This window comes from Equus przewalskii, chromosome 21 (assembly GCF_037783145.1).
Source record: "Equus przewalskii isolate Varuska chromosome 21, EquPr2, whole genome shotgun sequence".
Taxonomy (NCBI): Eukaryota; Metazoa; Chordata; class Mammalia; order Perissodactyla; family Equidae; genus Equus; species Equus przewalskii.
In genome coordinates, this window is record NC_091851.1 from 22603869 (window position 1) to 22616586 (window position 12718).

Consider the following 12718-nt stretch of genomic DNA (forward strand, 5'->3'; position numbering starts at 1 on the left):
GACCAGGCTCCCTGGGAAATGGACCTGGAATTCTGGTGGTTCTTTACCAAGCTTTCCAGGTGACTTTATCCTGGCTGAAGTCTTCCGGCTCCTGTTCTAGGTTACAGCGTTTGCTATTCACCAGCCACCGGGGAGATGGCTCGTGGTTTTCCCATTTTGCAGATGAGTAAACAGGCTGAGAGACAGAAAGTGGCTTGTCCAAAGACACCTAGCTAGTGCGGTAGCAGAGTCCAGGCGCACCTCCAGACTCCTAGCCCAGAGCTGAGAGCTCCCCTCTACGCAGCCTCCAGGCTCTTCCCAGCTCCCACCCTCCGAAGGGCGGCTGCTGCTTCGGTACCTACATCTAATCCTCCTCCTCTTTCTCCCCACACCTTCCCTGAAGCTTGAAGAAGAACACCCACACCTACTTCTACACCAGCTTTGCAGCCTACATCTTCGGCCTGGGTCTTACCATCTTCATCATGCACATCTTCAAGCACGCCCAGGTGAGCAGGACTGTGCTCGGTGTATCAGGAGTGCCTTCACTGCAAGTAACGGGGACTTACCGGGCTCATGTGTCACATACACAAACAATCCAGGGGTGGGTGCTGCCCAGTGGTGACAAAGCAGCACGTCTGTGATTCTCTTGGCCTTTCATCAGAGGTTGTGGCAAGGTGACTGCCTCTGCTTCAGGCAGCACATGCCCGTTAGTGGCAAGAAGGAGGATAAAGGTCACCAGCTGTGCCTGTTGCCTTCATCAGCAAGGCAGTGCCTTTCCTAGGACCCTCTCGGCAGATTTTTGCCCACATTTTATGGGTCAGATCAGTGTCACATGGCTGCAGCTGTGATGTGGCTAGGAAAAAGAGGATGTGGCTTCTCAGCCTCGGTAGTGGTGGCAGACAGAAGTACAGAATTGGAGTGGGTGTTGGGTGTTTCAGCCCAGTACCTGCCCCACCAGGTAAGTGACAGGGTCCTCCCCCCTTCTCCCACTCCCCAGGCAGGCCAGGCTCTGCCTCCTCTTCCCACCAAGATGGGTCCTGAGCTGCCACAAAATGAACCAGAGAGGGGTGGGGGCTAGGAGATGTCAGTGTGGCCTAGAGAAGGGAAGACTGGGAGGGGAGAGCAAGCAGACAGGGTTACTCTCTACTGGAGATAGGAGCACTTCCCATGTGCCAGGCTCTGCTCAGGACTTCCTGAGGGTCTTTGTGAGCACATGAGGGAACTGGATTTGAGGTGCCATATGGCAGGTGTGATGGAGCCAGAATTCAAACCTGCATCACGTGAAAACCAAGCCCAGGCTCTCAACCACCAGCCATGGGAAAGGCGGTGTGGTGTGGAGGCTCAGGGAAACCTGGTGGGGATCCAGACTCCACCATCTGCTAGCCACGGGCCTCTGGGCAGGTTGCTGAAGTTACACTCTGTATTCCTCATTGATTCATAAAAACAGGAAATGAGGATAAATAATAGTAGCCACCGTGGGGTTGTTTGAGGATGAAATGAGTTAATATAAGTAAAGCACTCAGAACCATGTCTGGCCCAGGTAGTATTAGCTGTCATTATTGCTGTCCCCGCTCCATCTTCCTCTCTTCGTCCTCCCCGGGACACCAGCCGCAGAGGAGCCACCTTTGAATTAATCACAAGAGCTGTTTGTTGAGCAGTTACTCTGTTAGAGGCACTGTGCTGAACCCTTTTGTTCATTAACTCGTTTAGTCCTTACAGTATCTCCATATCTACAATATCTATGGAATCAATGCCGGTATTACAGAAGGTCCAAGGTCGCCTAGCCCATAGAGAGAAACCAAGAAGCCACGGGGAGCCACCTCTCATTCACTTCTGCTCCAGACGGCCTCGGGAGCTGTGCAAGCTGAGAGTGGCATGCACTTGGCAAGGAGGTCACAGGAGTGATTGGACCTGATTGAGGGGATCAGCTTAGAGGCCTCTTGGAGGTCTCCCCCCTCAGTCTCCTGTTAGATTCCAAGCCCAGAGCCGTTCCCTCGGCCGCCACCAGATGGCAGGCTTGCCTTCTGCCTGGGCTGGAGTCTGCCCAGGCATCCCGTTGGCAGCTCTGACACAGGCCTGGGTAGAGGCAGGAGAGGTGGTCCTCTCTGTGCAGAAACTCTAACCAGAGAGAAAAAGAGGCTCCCCTTTGTCACACAGCAAGTCAGGCTGGGCCCCAGCGGGAGCCCTGGACTCCTGGCCCCAGGCCTGTGCTACTCCCCAGCAGTAGCCCAGCTGTTCTCCCCAGTCATCCAGGTGGGCATCTCCCTGAAAAGCTTTCTTGGGAAGGGATCCGAGACACCAAGGGAACCTGTTCAATGAGGTCCCGCTCCCTCTGCAAGACACACGCAGTCCCAGTGCCAGCAATTCCCTAGGTAGGGGTCACCTCTGCCTGTGTGGTCTTCAAGCATTTGGCCTCTACCAAAAACCCACTCCAAGCAGGGGCTAGCAGCCTCCTAGAAAGGCGCTTATTGATGATCCTCATTGTACTCATTGTACAGAGAGAGGGGAAAGACCAGAGAGGAAAGCAGTTTATCTGTGGTCACACAGCAAAGCCAAGGCAGGATGGAGAGCCAAGAGTCCTGACCCCCAGCTCACTGCCCCAAGTAGTACATCCCAGCCTCTCCTTAGCACTGACTTTCTTTGGAGAGGTTCCCTGGTGCCTTGAGAGGACAGAAAATCAGAGGCTTGTATCCCTCTGATAATAGTGAACTCATGGGAGCCGGCCCACTGGCACAGCGGTTAAGTGCACGCATTCCTCTTCAGCGGCCCAGGGTTCGGCAGTTTGGATCCCAGGTGTGGACATGGCACCACGTGCCAAGCCATGCTGTGGCTGATATCCCACATAGAAAGTAGAGGAAGATGGGCACGGATGTTAGCTCAGGGCCAGTCTTCCTCAGCAAAAAGAGGAGGATTAGCAGCAGATGTTAGCTCATGGCTAATCTTCCTCAAAAAAAAAAAAGTGAACTCACTGCCTCCCAAAGGACCCCTTCCCATAGGCCCCTGGAACCCCTCAGTGGCCACTGGCCCTCCAGTGAGGCAGGCCATGGGGGGCCAAACTTCTACCCACCCTCCCCGCAGGAAGCCCTCCTTTTTGCCCAGCCTGGCCTTGGTGAAGAAAATACACTGGACTTAGAGAAAGGAACCTGGGTCCACATCCCGACCAACAGTGTGAGTTAGGGCAGATGCTTGTCCCTCTTCTGATCCTCAATCTCTTCATCTAGAAAATGAGAATGAGGAAGTCTGCTTTTCAAAGATTAAATTTTAATGTTCATATTTGTTTAATTTTATATTTCATTAATTTTTGCTTTTGCTTTCATTTTCTTTCTACTTATTGGCTGTTTCTTCTTTTTCTAGCTTCTTGATTTGAAAACTTAGATTATTTATGTCAAGTCTTCTAATAAATGCTCTTAGGATTATAAATTTTCCTCTGAATACTGCTTTGGCTACCTCTTACAAATTTGGGTGTGGACCTTTATCGTTGTGATTTCTGTCACTCTTGGCGCAAAGCCAGCTCATGGCAAAGGCCTGATGCAGTGGAAGAAGCTCAGCTGCCCATGTTCGAATCCCAGCTCAGCCTCTTACACACCCTATCTGACCTTGAGCAAGGCAATTGCCCGTGTCTGAACCTCAGTGGCATCATCTGTAAAACTCAAAGCCCAGTACTTATGGTGTTAGTAGATTCAAGAATAGTATATATGGAGTGAGGGGGTTCACAGCCCACCATGGTCCATGCCCACAAATGGTCGGAAGGTCAGGCTCGGGGGCTGCGGAGCCCTGTTGTCTAGCCAGGCACTGGCTTTGCCTTGGAGTGACGTCTCCTCACCCTCACCCTAGTCATCTCCAGGTCACCCTGTCAACTTTGTGAGCACCATGAAGGAGCCATTCGCGTAGTGTTTACCAGGCCCTCTTAGTGGCAGGAATATAGCAGTGAACAGGACAGCTGTGGAGCCTGCCCTCATGGAGCTCACAGCCCAGCAGGAGAGAGACTCGTCTGTAATGGCACGGGGATGTTTCGTTCCAAATTGCCAGAGAATGCTGTGAAGGATTGCAGGGCCCCAAGTGTGTGCAACAGGAGGACCTGACTCCATGCAAATGAAGGTTTCCCGACGGAAGTAACAGCTGAGCTAAAGTCTGAAGGAGGAGGAAACTAGGCAAAAGGGGGAAGAGCATCCCAGAAACTCTGCAGGCAGGGGTCCTATGGCTGGTGGGGACAAGGACTACCAAAATGAGGCCAGTGTGGCCAGAGTAGCACAGGTCAGGTGAGGTTGGAGAAGAAAGCAAGGGTCACATCTCATGGGGACTTCAGGCCACTGGGAGCATAGGGGGCCATGGAGGGGTGAACAGTAGAGTGACGTTCAACTTTCAGTTGCTGCAAGGAAAAGAATGGCTTTAGAGTCTAGTATGCACAAGGTTCAGTCCACAGTGTACTAGACGTCAGAGGCCTGAGCTGTCCCCTCTCCTCCCGAAGCGTCGGCCTTCCTCCTGTACACAAGGTAGACGGTCATGAGGGATGCAGAGATGGACTGAAACATTCCCTGGGAGGCCTGAGCTCAGGGCACACAGCAGGTGCTCCATGAACAGGGCCTGTTAGTATAATTGTCCTGTCCTTCAAACCTAGCTTCACCAGGAGTCTCACCGTGGGCTCAGCCCAGCCCACCTGGACATGAATCCCGGCAGAGCCAGTGACCAGCTGCATGACCTCAGCACAGGCCACAGCAAGTGCTCCATACCTAGCAGTTAATGTCCTCGTCATCACTGTCTTTATAACAGCATCTCCTGAAATTTGTTAAAAATGCAAACTTCCAGCCCCAGAACTAGGGAAGCATGGTTTCTGGGAATAGGACCAACCCAGGAGGTTGCAGGTTTGACCCTGATGTCCCAGCTGATTCGTACTCTGCCAGCCAGACTCCTGGGGACCCCTAAAGCCCTGCATACTCGAGTTTCTTTGGGTTTCGTGCATTCCCCACCGTGGAGGAGCAGCCCTGGTGTGGGAGTCAGGAGCCCCAGGTTCAGGCCCAGCCACTGACGCTCTGTTAACCTAGGCAGTCACAGTAACTCAGCCATACCCAAGAGAGGGTTGGAGTGATGAGCGTGGCCCTGAGCAGGTGCCCTGCCCAGCATTACCTCACCAGCCTATGTCCTCTCTCAGCCTGCCCTCCTGTACCTGGTCCCTGCCTGCATCGGCTTTCCCATCCTGGTGGCACTGGCCAAAGGAGAAGTGACAGAGATGTTCAGGTAAGAGGGGGCAGGGGGCAGATGCCTGCATAGCACAGGTGCATCTGCAGGCAGCTGGTGGAGCCGGCCGGGGCTGTTTGTACATGTCTCCAGAGGAACAGCCCCACCCCTCACCCTTTCCGCCAACATGTCAGTGCCTGGCCTGTGAGCACCAGGGGGAACACTTTCTGTCCCCTTTCTGTGGGCCAGGAACAGGAGAGGGCAAGGTCTTGGGGCTCTCGAGGCAGCCCCCACACCCAGATGCCAGCTGGGTCTTAAAAAGGGACTGGCTGGTGTAGATTTCCACCTGAGCTGCCCTCCTGTCAGGAGCCTGGGGTTCCCAGCCTGACTCTGCCACCATGTGACTTCAGGCATGTCCTTCCTCTCCCCTGGCCTCAGTTTTCACATGTAAACATTAGGGGGACCCTAGTGTAATCCACAGCTAACTGGTCTTTCTCTGTCTGGGTCACACACATACCCCTTCCCCATAGCCGTGTGCACACCCACCACACCCTGCGCACTGCCCCATCCACACCCTAAGGCCTGCGTGACTCCAACAGGTGTTGCTCCCCAGCCCCGCTGACCCTGCCTCCCAGGACCCAGAAATAACTGCCAGCTGCAATTGAAGCTGCCCACTCAGGGGCCTTCCACCCAGCTCCACCTGCCTGGCCTCCAAGTTGCTCCTCAAGCGCCTGCCAGGGCTTTCTGTGCACCTGGCTGCCTGCAGGGGAGCCTGTGACTCACCCCTCCCCTAGATCTGCCTCTGCCCTCCCTGCCCTGCCTAGAAGCCCCAGGCTCCCAGCCTGCCTGCCCGCATCTCCTGGCCTGGCAAAGCCCAACTGAGGCAAGGCTGAGGGGGCGAACTTGGGGCAGACCTGGGGGAGCTTTAGGGGCAGGGATGGGACCTGATGCCTGCCCTCAGCACCGCCCCTCACCCTCCTCTGACTCTCATCCACTCTCACCCCCAGCCCCCTACCCCTTGGGGTGACCTCCCCAGGTCCAGGCCTGTTAGGTCCTCATGGGTCAGCTCTGAACACCTCCAGCCAGGGCAGAGGGTGGCCCCCACCCACTTGCTGCATGGTTTCCCTAAACGTTCTGCCATATGGGCACTGTGCCCTCCTTTCTGCCCCACCCCTCAGCAGGGTCTGAGGTGGGGGCGAAAAAGCAGGTGATCTCTCTTCTCTTTCTGTCCATCTTTCTCCCTAATCCTCAACCTTGCCCTTTCTTTACTTTTCCCCTTGTTGGCACTCCCCTTTTTTTTTCATTTCAAAGTTCCACAGCTACGAGAGGGAGAACCCCTTCACACCCCAGCCACCCTACAGACGCCAGCTCGGTCACACACATTCAAAGACATCTTTGCACCTCAGAGCAAATGCGTGTGTGCGGGATCTTGCACAGATGGTGGCATTCTCAGAGCATTCTGCGTCTTGATTTTTCACACAACAGTGTGTCTTAGAGGTGTTTCTGCAGCAGCACATATACATCTAGAACGTCCTCGTTCTTTCTCACAGCTGCATAGTGTCCCCTATGTAGGTTCATCTTTTCTTTTTTATTCTCCAAGTAATACCGGCTCCTTTCCACAGAGTCGGAAAGTGCAGAGATAGAGAAAAATAGGTCACAGTTCTGCTCCCTGCTCCTTGGAAGGGAAGTCTCTGTCCTCCCTCGGTCTTTTCCTCTCCATCTCTTTTTTCTGTCTCTCTGTCTGTCTCTCACACAGCTACGAGTCCTCGGCGGAAATCCTGCCTCATACCCCGAGGCTCACCCACTTCCCCACAGTCTCGGGCTCCCCAGCCAGCCTGGCCGACTCCATGCAGCAGAAGCTAGCTGGCCCTCGCCGCCGGCGCCCGCAGAATCCCAGCGCCATGTAATGCCCAGCGGGTGCCCACCTGCCCGCTTCCCCCACTGCCCCGGGGCCCAAGGTAGGGCAGACTCCCCAGCCCCAGTGTACGGGCCAGGGCGCATTGCCAGGGGCTGGCGGCACGAGGCAGCTCCTCCACAACCTCCAGGCAGTCCGTGCGCCCAGCCCAGGGACAAGCAGCAGGGCAACCCCTCACCTCCATGTCCTCGCCAGTAACGCGGGGGCTCACGCGAGAGAGTGGCTGTCGACAGCCCTTGTCAAAACAGTGGTAGTACTGTTACCGCTCGCTGTATATATATAAGCTTGGGCAAATCACTTTCCTCGTTTGGAGCCTCACTTTGTTCATCTGTAAGTGGGCACCTTCCTGCCTCACAGGTTGACCTGGTGAGGAAATGTGGGTATTGTCCTTGGCGTGATCTCAGCTGCTCAGGAGTAGAGCCTGTAGTAAGCTAAGCCAGGGTATATGCCCTCAAGGTGGCACCTTGCCACTTGCCAGTAGAGCAACCCCCTGCCTGCCCACACCCCTGGGGCCAAGCTGTGTGACTCCTGCCATGTGCCCTGGGAGGCCACCCCTCTCCCATAGCCTCATCCTGGCTGCCCTTTTTTCCCCCATTCTCTCCAGCAGAAGGTCCAAGAAGCTTAAAATTGCTCCGCACAAGCCCAAGCCCAGCCTCGTCCATTTGCCGCTGTCCTTGCCGCCCCTGGCCCCATGGGCACAGAGAAAGCAGAGCAGCCTGTCTGAGGAGGGCACACAGTGGGCCAGGGCCAAGTGCTGGGAGATGCTGGGCTGTGGGTGCGGGGCTGATGTTCCTCGTGAGCCCAGGGGTTTCTTGGGATGGTGGGGAGGCGGGGCACAAAGATTCTCCTCTCACCCTCCTCTAAATGTGGTGTTTTTATTGTTTTGTTTCTTGGTCAGTTATGAGGAGTCAAGCCCTAAGGATCCAGCGGCAGTGACAGAATCCAAAGAGGGAACAGAGGCCTCAGCATCAAAGGGGCTGGAGAAGAAGGAGAAATGATGCGGCTGGTGCCTGACCCTCTGAGGGCCAGACCAGACAGGCAGGGATGGACCAGCACAGGCCTGCACAGGCAGAGGCCCCAGGAGGCCCAGCAGCTCCAGCAGAGGGGCGCATGTGGCAGGATCCCTCCAGCAGGGCCTCTGGGGCCTGCCTCCCTCTCCCCCTTCTCTGGCCTCCCTCTGCCCTCCCCATCCCCTGCAGGCAAAGGAAGCCCCCAACTTCGCCCACCCCCAGGTGCCAGGTGGGAAATGTGGGTCTGATTTTTAGATTTTTGTATTGTGGACTGACTTTGCCTCACATTAAAACTCATCCCCTTGCTCAGGCAGGCCACTGCGCTCCTGGAAGGGTTCTGCACCCAGCATCTTGCATTGGGTTTACGATCTCCCCCCCAGAAACTTTACTGTAAGCCCATTCCTGGGGACTTCCTGGTGGACCATCACAACTCGGCTCGAGGGAGGCCCTGACCTCTGGGCCCCTCCATCCTCCTGGATGCCCACCCAGTGGCCAGGGTGCCAGCTCAGTACCCCAAGGCACCCCCTGGCCAGCAGAGGGGGCCCATGAGCCCTCCTCTCCCCCCAGCCATCCAGTTTTCCTCACTACCTTTCTCCCAACACTTGGAGGCAGTGAGGGTGTTGGACCGGTGCTGGTTGTTGAAAGGTGGGGTGGGTGGGTGTCAAGTGGCTGACCTGACTCAGCAAGGGGACCAGTATCTGAAAGCCACAGAAATGGGCAGGGCCTCATGGGTCCCAGGCTGACTGGAGCCAGCTTCCCTGGTCCCGATGTCCATATGGCTCCAGCTGGAGAATGCTGGACTCTAGGTCGCTCTTGAGATCAAGGCCCCATGGCTCCCATTCTGCCCATTCTCGAGGTTCTTCCAAAATGACTACCGCAAGGCCAGAAGGATCCTTCTTCTAGGAGCCACCCCTCTCCCCACAGCAAGGCCAGTCACAGCACAAGGGTCCGGGCTCCCAGAGACGCTGGAATGGGAAGGGATTAGGCCCAGTGCTTCTGAGGGGCCATCTAGGCCTGAGAGCTCGAGGTCCCAGAGCCAGAGTTTCTGCAAGGTTTGCGGAAGACAGCGGCCCTGGCCTGCAGGAGAGCCCCCTGTGGACCAGGCGAGCAGTAGGTACAGCACTCATCCACCTGCCTGGTACAGGGTCACTGGATGGAGAAACAGGCGGGAGGGGGTGGCCACTGGCCTGAGATGGGCCTTCAGCTCCCAGCCCAGGGCTCTCCCTTGCCCAAGCCGCAGGTTCAACAGCTGGAAATAACAGTCGCTTCCAGACAATTTGGAGGTAGCTGAAGGATAAGTATGAGCAGAGAATCAGAAGTACTGTTGCAATGCTCGCACCCGGTACTGAGTGTTACATGTACCGAGCACCTCAATACAGGATTTCGCTGAATTCTCAGTCTTGGGCTGTAGCTGCCAGTATTCGCTCCGTTGTGCAAATGAGAGAATCGAGGCAGCTTGCGCGTAGACATGGAGTCCATCTCAAGCAATCTGAGTGGAATTCAAGAGTTCCTAAGGACTATGCAACTTCTTTCCAAACCCCTGGGCCTGAGTCATGGTGGCTGGTGTGCTGGGCACCTTTGAGCCAGCCACCCAACTTCTCTGGGCCTACGAGTCTACAGAAAGGAAAGTAGCATAGGGAATCTCAGGCTTCTCTCGGCCAGGGGAGGTCCCTTTCAGGGGCTTCTCGGATCCCTGCCGACTCCAGCCGCCTCCAGAGGGGAGGCCGTGTGGTCCTGGAACAAGGCCTCTCTGAGGGCAGCAGATGGGGCAGGCAGCCCAAGCACACAGCGCGGTTGGCTCTGCGGCCCAGAGCCCACAAAGGCCTCATTGAGTCACCGCCGGCCCCCGGCTGAGGCTGAGGTGGCAGTGGCGCCGGGCGCCTGCCACCTAATGACCGTCCTGGCCTGGCCAGATGTTCCACAGACCTCGGCAGCGGCCATCCAGGGCCCGCCCGGCCAGCCGGCACCGCAGAGGCCACTCTAATTCCAATTAACCAGCTTCAGCTGAGCAAACAGCGGGCAGCACGGCCCAGCCCGGGCGGTAGGCCCGGCCCGCAGAGCCTCCGAGTCTAGACTCCAGATGTGAACCGCCACCGCCAGAGTCCCATGGAAAAATGGCAGCAGGCCGGGCACGGATTGGGCCTGCACGCCGTGGAGAGGCGGGGGTGGGTGGCTGGCCAGGGCCCTGGGTGGGCCTACTGCCAGCCTCACCCCAGGGTGGGGGTGCGTTCTTGGGAAGCTGCTGCAGCGCTCCCGAGTTCTGCCCCTGATTTGTCAGGTGTCCCTCTTTGTGGCCTCAGTCTCCCTTGACTACAGCGGAGGGGAGGGGGCTTCAGGGGGAAGGCCAGCCCTGCTGGGAGTCCCTCTCAGGGTGAATAGACACTCCGTCTCATTTGTGTCTAACGTGTCTAGCATCCTGCTATGTATGTTAGAAATATTTATGTAATCGTTACAACAACCCTGTGAGGTAGGTACCATCATTTTTACAGATCAAGGAAACTGAAGCAGAGAGACATTAAGTGCCCCGGCGGGAGGGGGGTGTTGAAACAGGGTGCCTGGCTTCCAGGACCTTGATGTTCATCAGAGGTGCTGTTTGACATACATCAGGACACTAGATTGCGGTTCCCTTTCTTGGGGGCGGCGTTGGAGAAGTTCAGCGTCTGAGGGAGAACTGGCTGCACAAGGCGACTGGGGCAGGCCTGCCCACTCTGTCCTGTTTCCTTAGCTGTGAAATGGGTAAGACTCCCTTCCAAGCGGGGCTCCAACTTTGGGGGGTAAAGCCTTGAGATGCCCTTTCAGACCTCAGCCCCAGGTATGAGGTGGGCTTAGCACAGCGAGGAGCACAAGCCAAGCGCCCGCCCCGGAGCTGAAGCTGTGATCGGGGAGACAGACTTGAAATGGCTGAATAAACGGATAAGGTAAAGTCAACGATAATGTCAAGACCTAAGGCAGGAGAGGTGTATATGGCTCCCGCAGCCCTGTCTGGGTGAGACCCAAGGAGGTCAGAGTCCTGCTGTCCTGCCACAAGTGGGGAAACAGAGTTCACCCCAAAAAGGGCAAGACTAGCCCGGGGGTCTCCTCAGGAGTGGATACCAGAGATGGGGCTGCTGCGCCCTGCCCGCCCCGCTCTCCCGCGGCTAGGCTTCCCGCCGCGATTGCAGGCCGGGTCGCGGGAGGCGGAGGCTGCGGAGGGGGCGGGAGGAGGCTGCATCCTGCCCGGGTGCGTCAGGAAGGGCCGAGCGGGAAGGAAGGCCCCACCCCCACCCCCGGCGCGGCCACACCTGGGCTCTCCGGGCAGGCAGGGGGGCCCAGGCCGGCGCCTGGCTCCAGCGAGTCTGGGCCGCCTCCCCGCGCCGCCCCGTGGGGCCGCCAGATGGGCCTGCCGCCCGCCCAGCGACGCAGGCAGGAAACGGCCGCCGGGGCTGCCAGGAACGCGGCCGCGCGGGGCGGGGCGGGGCGGAGCCACGTGGACACGCCCCCGGGGAAGGGCCGGGCGACCGGGGACCTGGAATCCCGGGTCTGCCGCCTGCTAGCTCGGTTTCCTTCGGCAAATCACCTCTCTGTGCCCCAGTTTTCACAGCATAAAACGGAGCTGCTTATCCCAGCTCGTTTCTTGGCTTTTTTTTTTTTTAAAGATTTTATTTTTTTCCTTTTTCTCCCCAAAGCCCCCCGGTACATAGTTGTATATTCTTAGTTGTGGGTCCTTCTAGTTGTGGCATGTGGGACGCTGCCTCAGCGTGGTTTGATGAGCTGTGCCATGTCCGCGCCCAGGATTCGAACCAACGAAACACTGGGCCGCCTGCAGCGGAGCGCAGGAACTTAACCACTCGGCCACGGGGCCAGCCCCTCCCAGATCTTTTCTTATCACTGTGATCGCAGGGTAGTTTCTTTGCCTCTGTTCCTTCGTTTTCTTACCTGGAAAGTGAGGCAACAGCGATGGGCAGTCTCCACTGGGATATAAACTCTGGGAGGGCGGGGCCTTTATTCCCACGCACCCGGTGGTAGCCCCAGCTCCTGCCCCAGCGCCGGAAAGATGACGGCTCTCAGTATTTGTTGAATGACCGGTTGAGTGTCCCATGTCTGGGCCAATCTTGGGGCCTGGGACATAGCAGGCGCTTGGTAAATGGACACGCTCACGTTATCTTGGGTCTACTGCTTACCAACGGTGTGGCTTCTCCTCTCTGAGCCTCAGTTTCCTCGTCGACCTCATGGGTGGCTGTAAGGATTGAATGAAACAATCCATGGAGAACATATGGCAGGTCCTCAGATGATATTTATGGAAGCATCTACAAGATGTGTAAAAAGATATTTGAATAAACGTGTGGGCAAGGAATATACAAAGGAGCGGGGTGGCTTGAAGGAAATTTTTCCTGTATGTGTAATCTTTTGTATATCTTGTGTTTTTAAATTTTTGAGCCAAGTGAACGTATTTTTCAAAAACAGATAGAGTTGAAAATAAAAATAAATCCAAAAAGAAAGATTAACTATTATCTCCATCTGGCAAAGGAGGCATCTAAAACTCAGAGACAGTCCTTTCTAGGTCACAAAGAACTAGAAAATGGCAAAGATGAGATTTGAATGCAAATTTGTTGGACTTCAAATTAAATACAAAGAAGAGAAGAGGAAGCTCCCTGCCCTC

General features: G+C 56.2%; 1 protein-coding gene across 4 annotated transcripts in view; it reads left to right on the plus strand.

Annotated features, from left to right (window-relative positions):
• The window catches only part of HM13 (histocompatibility minor 13), a 40320-nt gene extending 31894 nt beyond the window's left edge, over positions 1 to 8426 (plus strand). Inside the window, exons 10-13 of one of the 4 annotated variants that reach the window (XR_011531056.1) lie at positions 383 to 485; positions 5129 to 5214; positions 6911 to 7112; positions 7968 to 8426. Coding sequence is in view for 3 of the 4 variants with exons in the window: in XM_070589055.1 (XP_070445156.1) it covers positions 383 to 485; positions 5129 to 5214; positions 6911 to 7057; positions 7968 to 8067 (436 nt within the window). In the remaining variant the exon portion in view is untranslated. Of the gene's footprint in view, positions 1 to 382; positions 486 to 1689; positions 3400 to 5128; positions 5215 to 6910; positions 7113 to 7967 lie in introns of those variants that run through there. The other 3 variants (XM_070589055.1, XM_070589057.1, XM_070589058.1) reach the window with 3 other exon arrangements.
• Positions 8427 to 12718: the final 4292 nt, after the last annotated feature.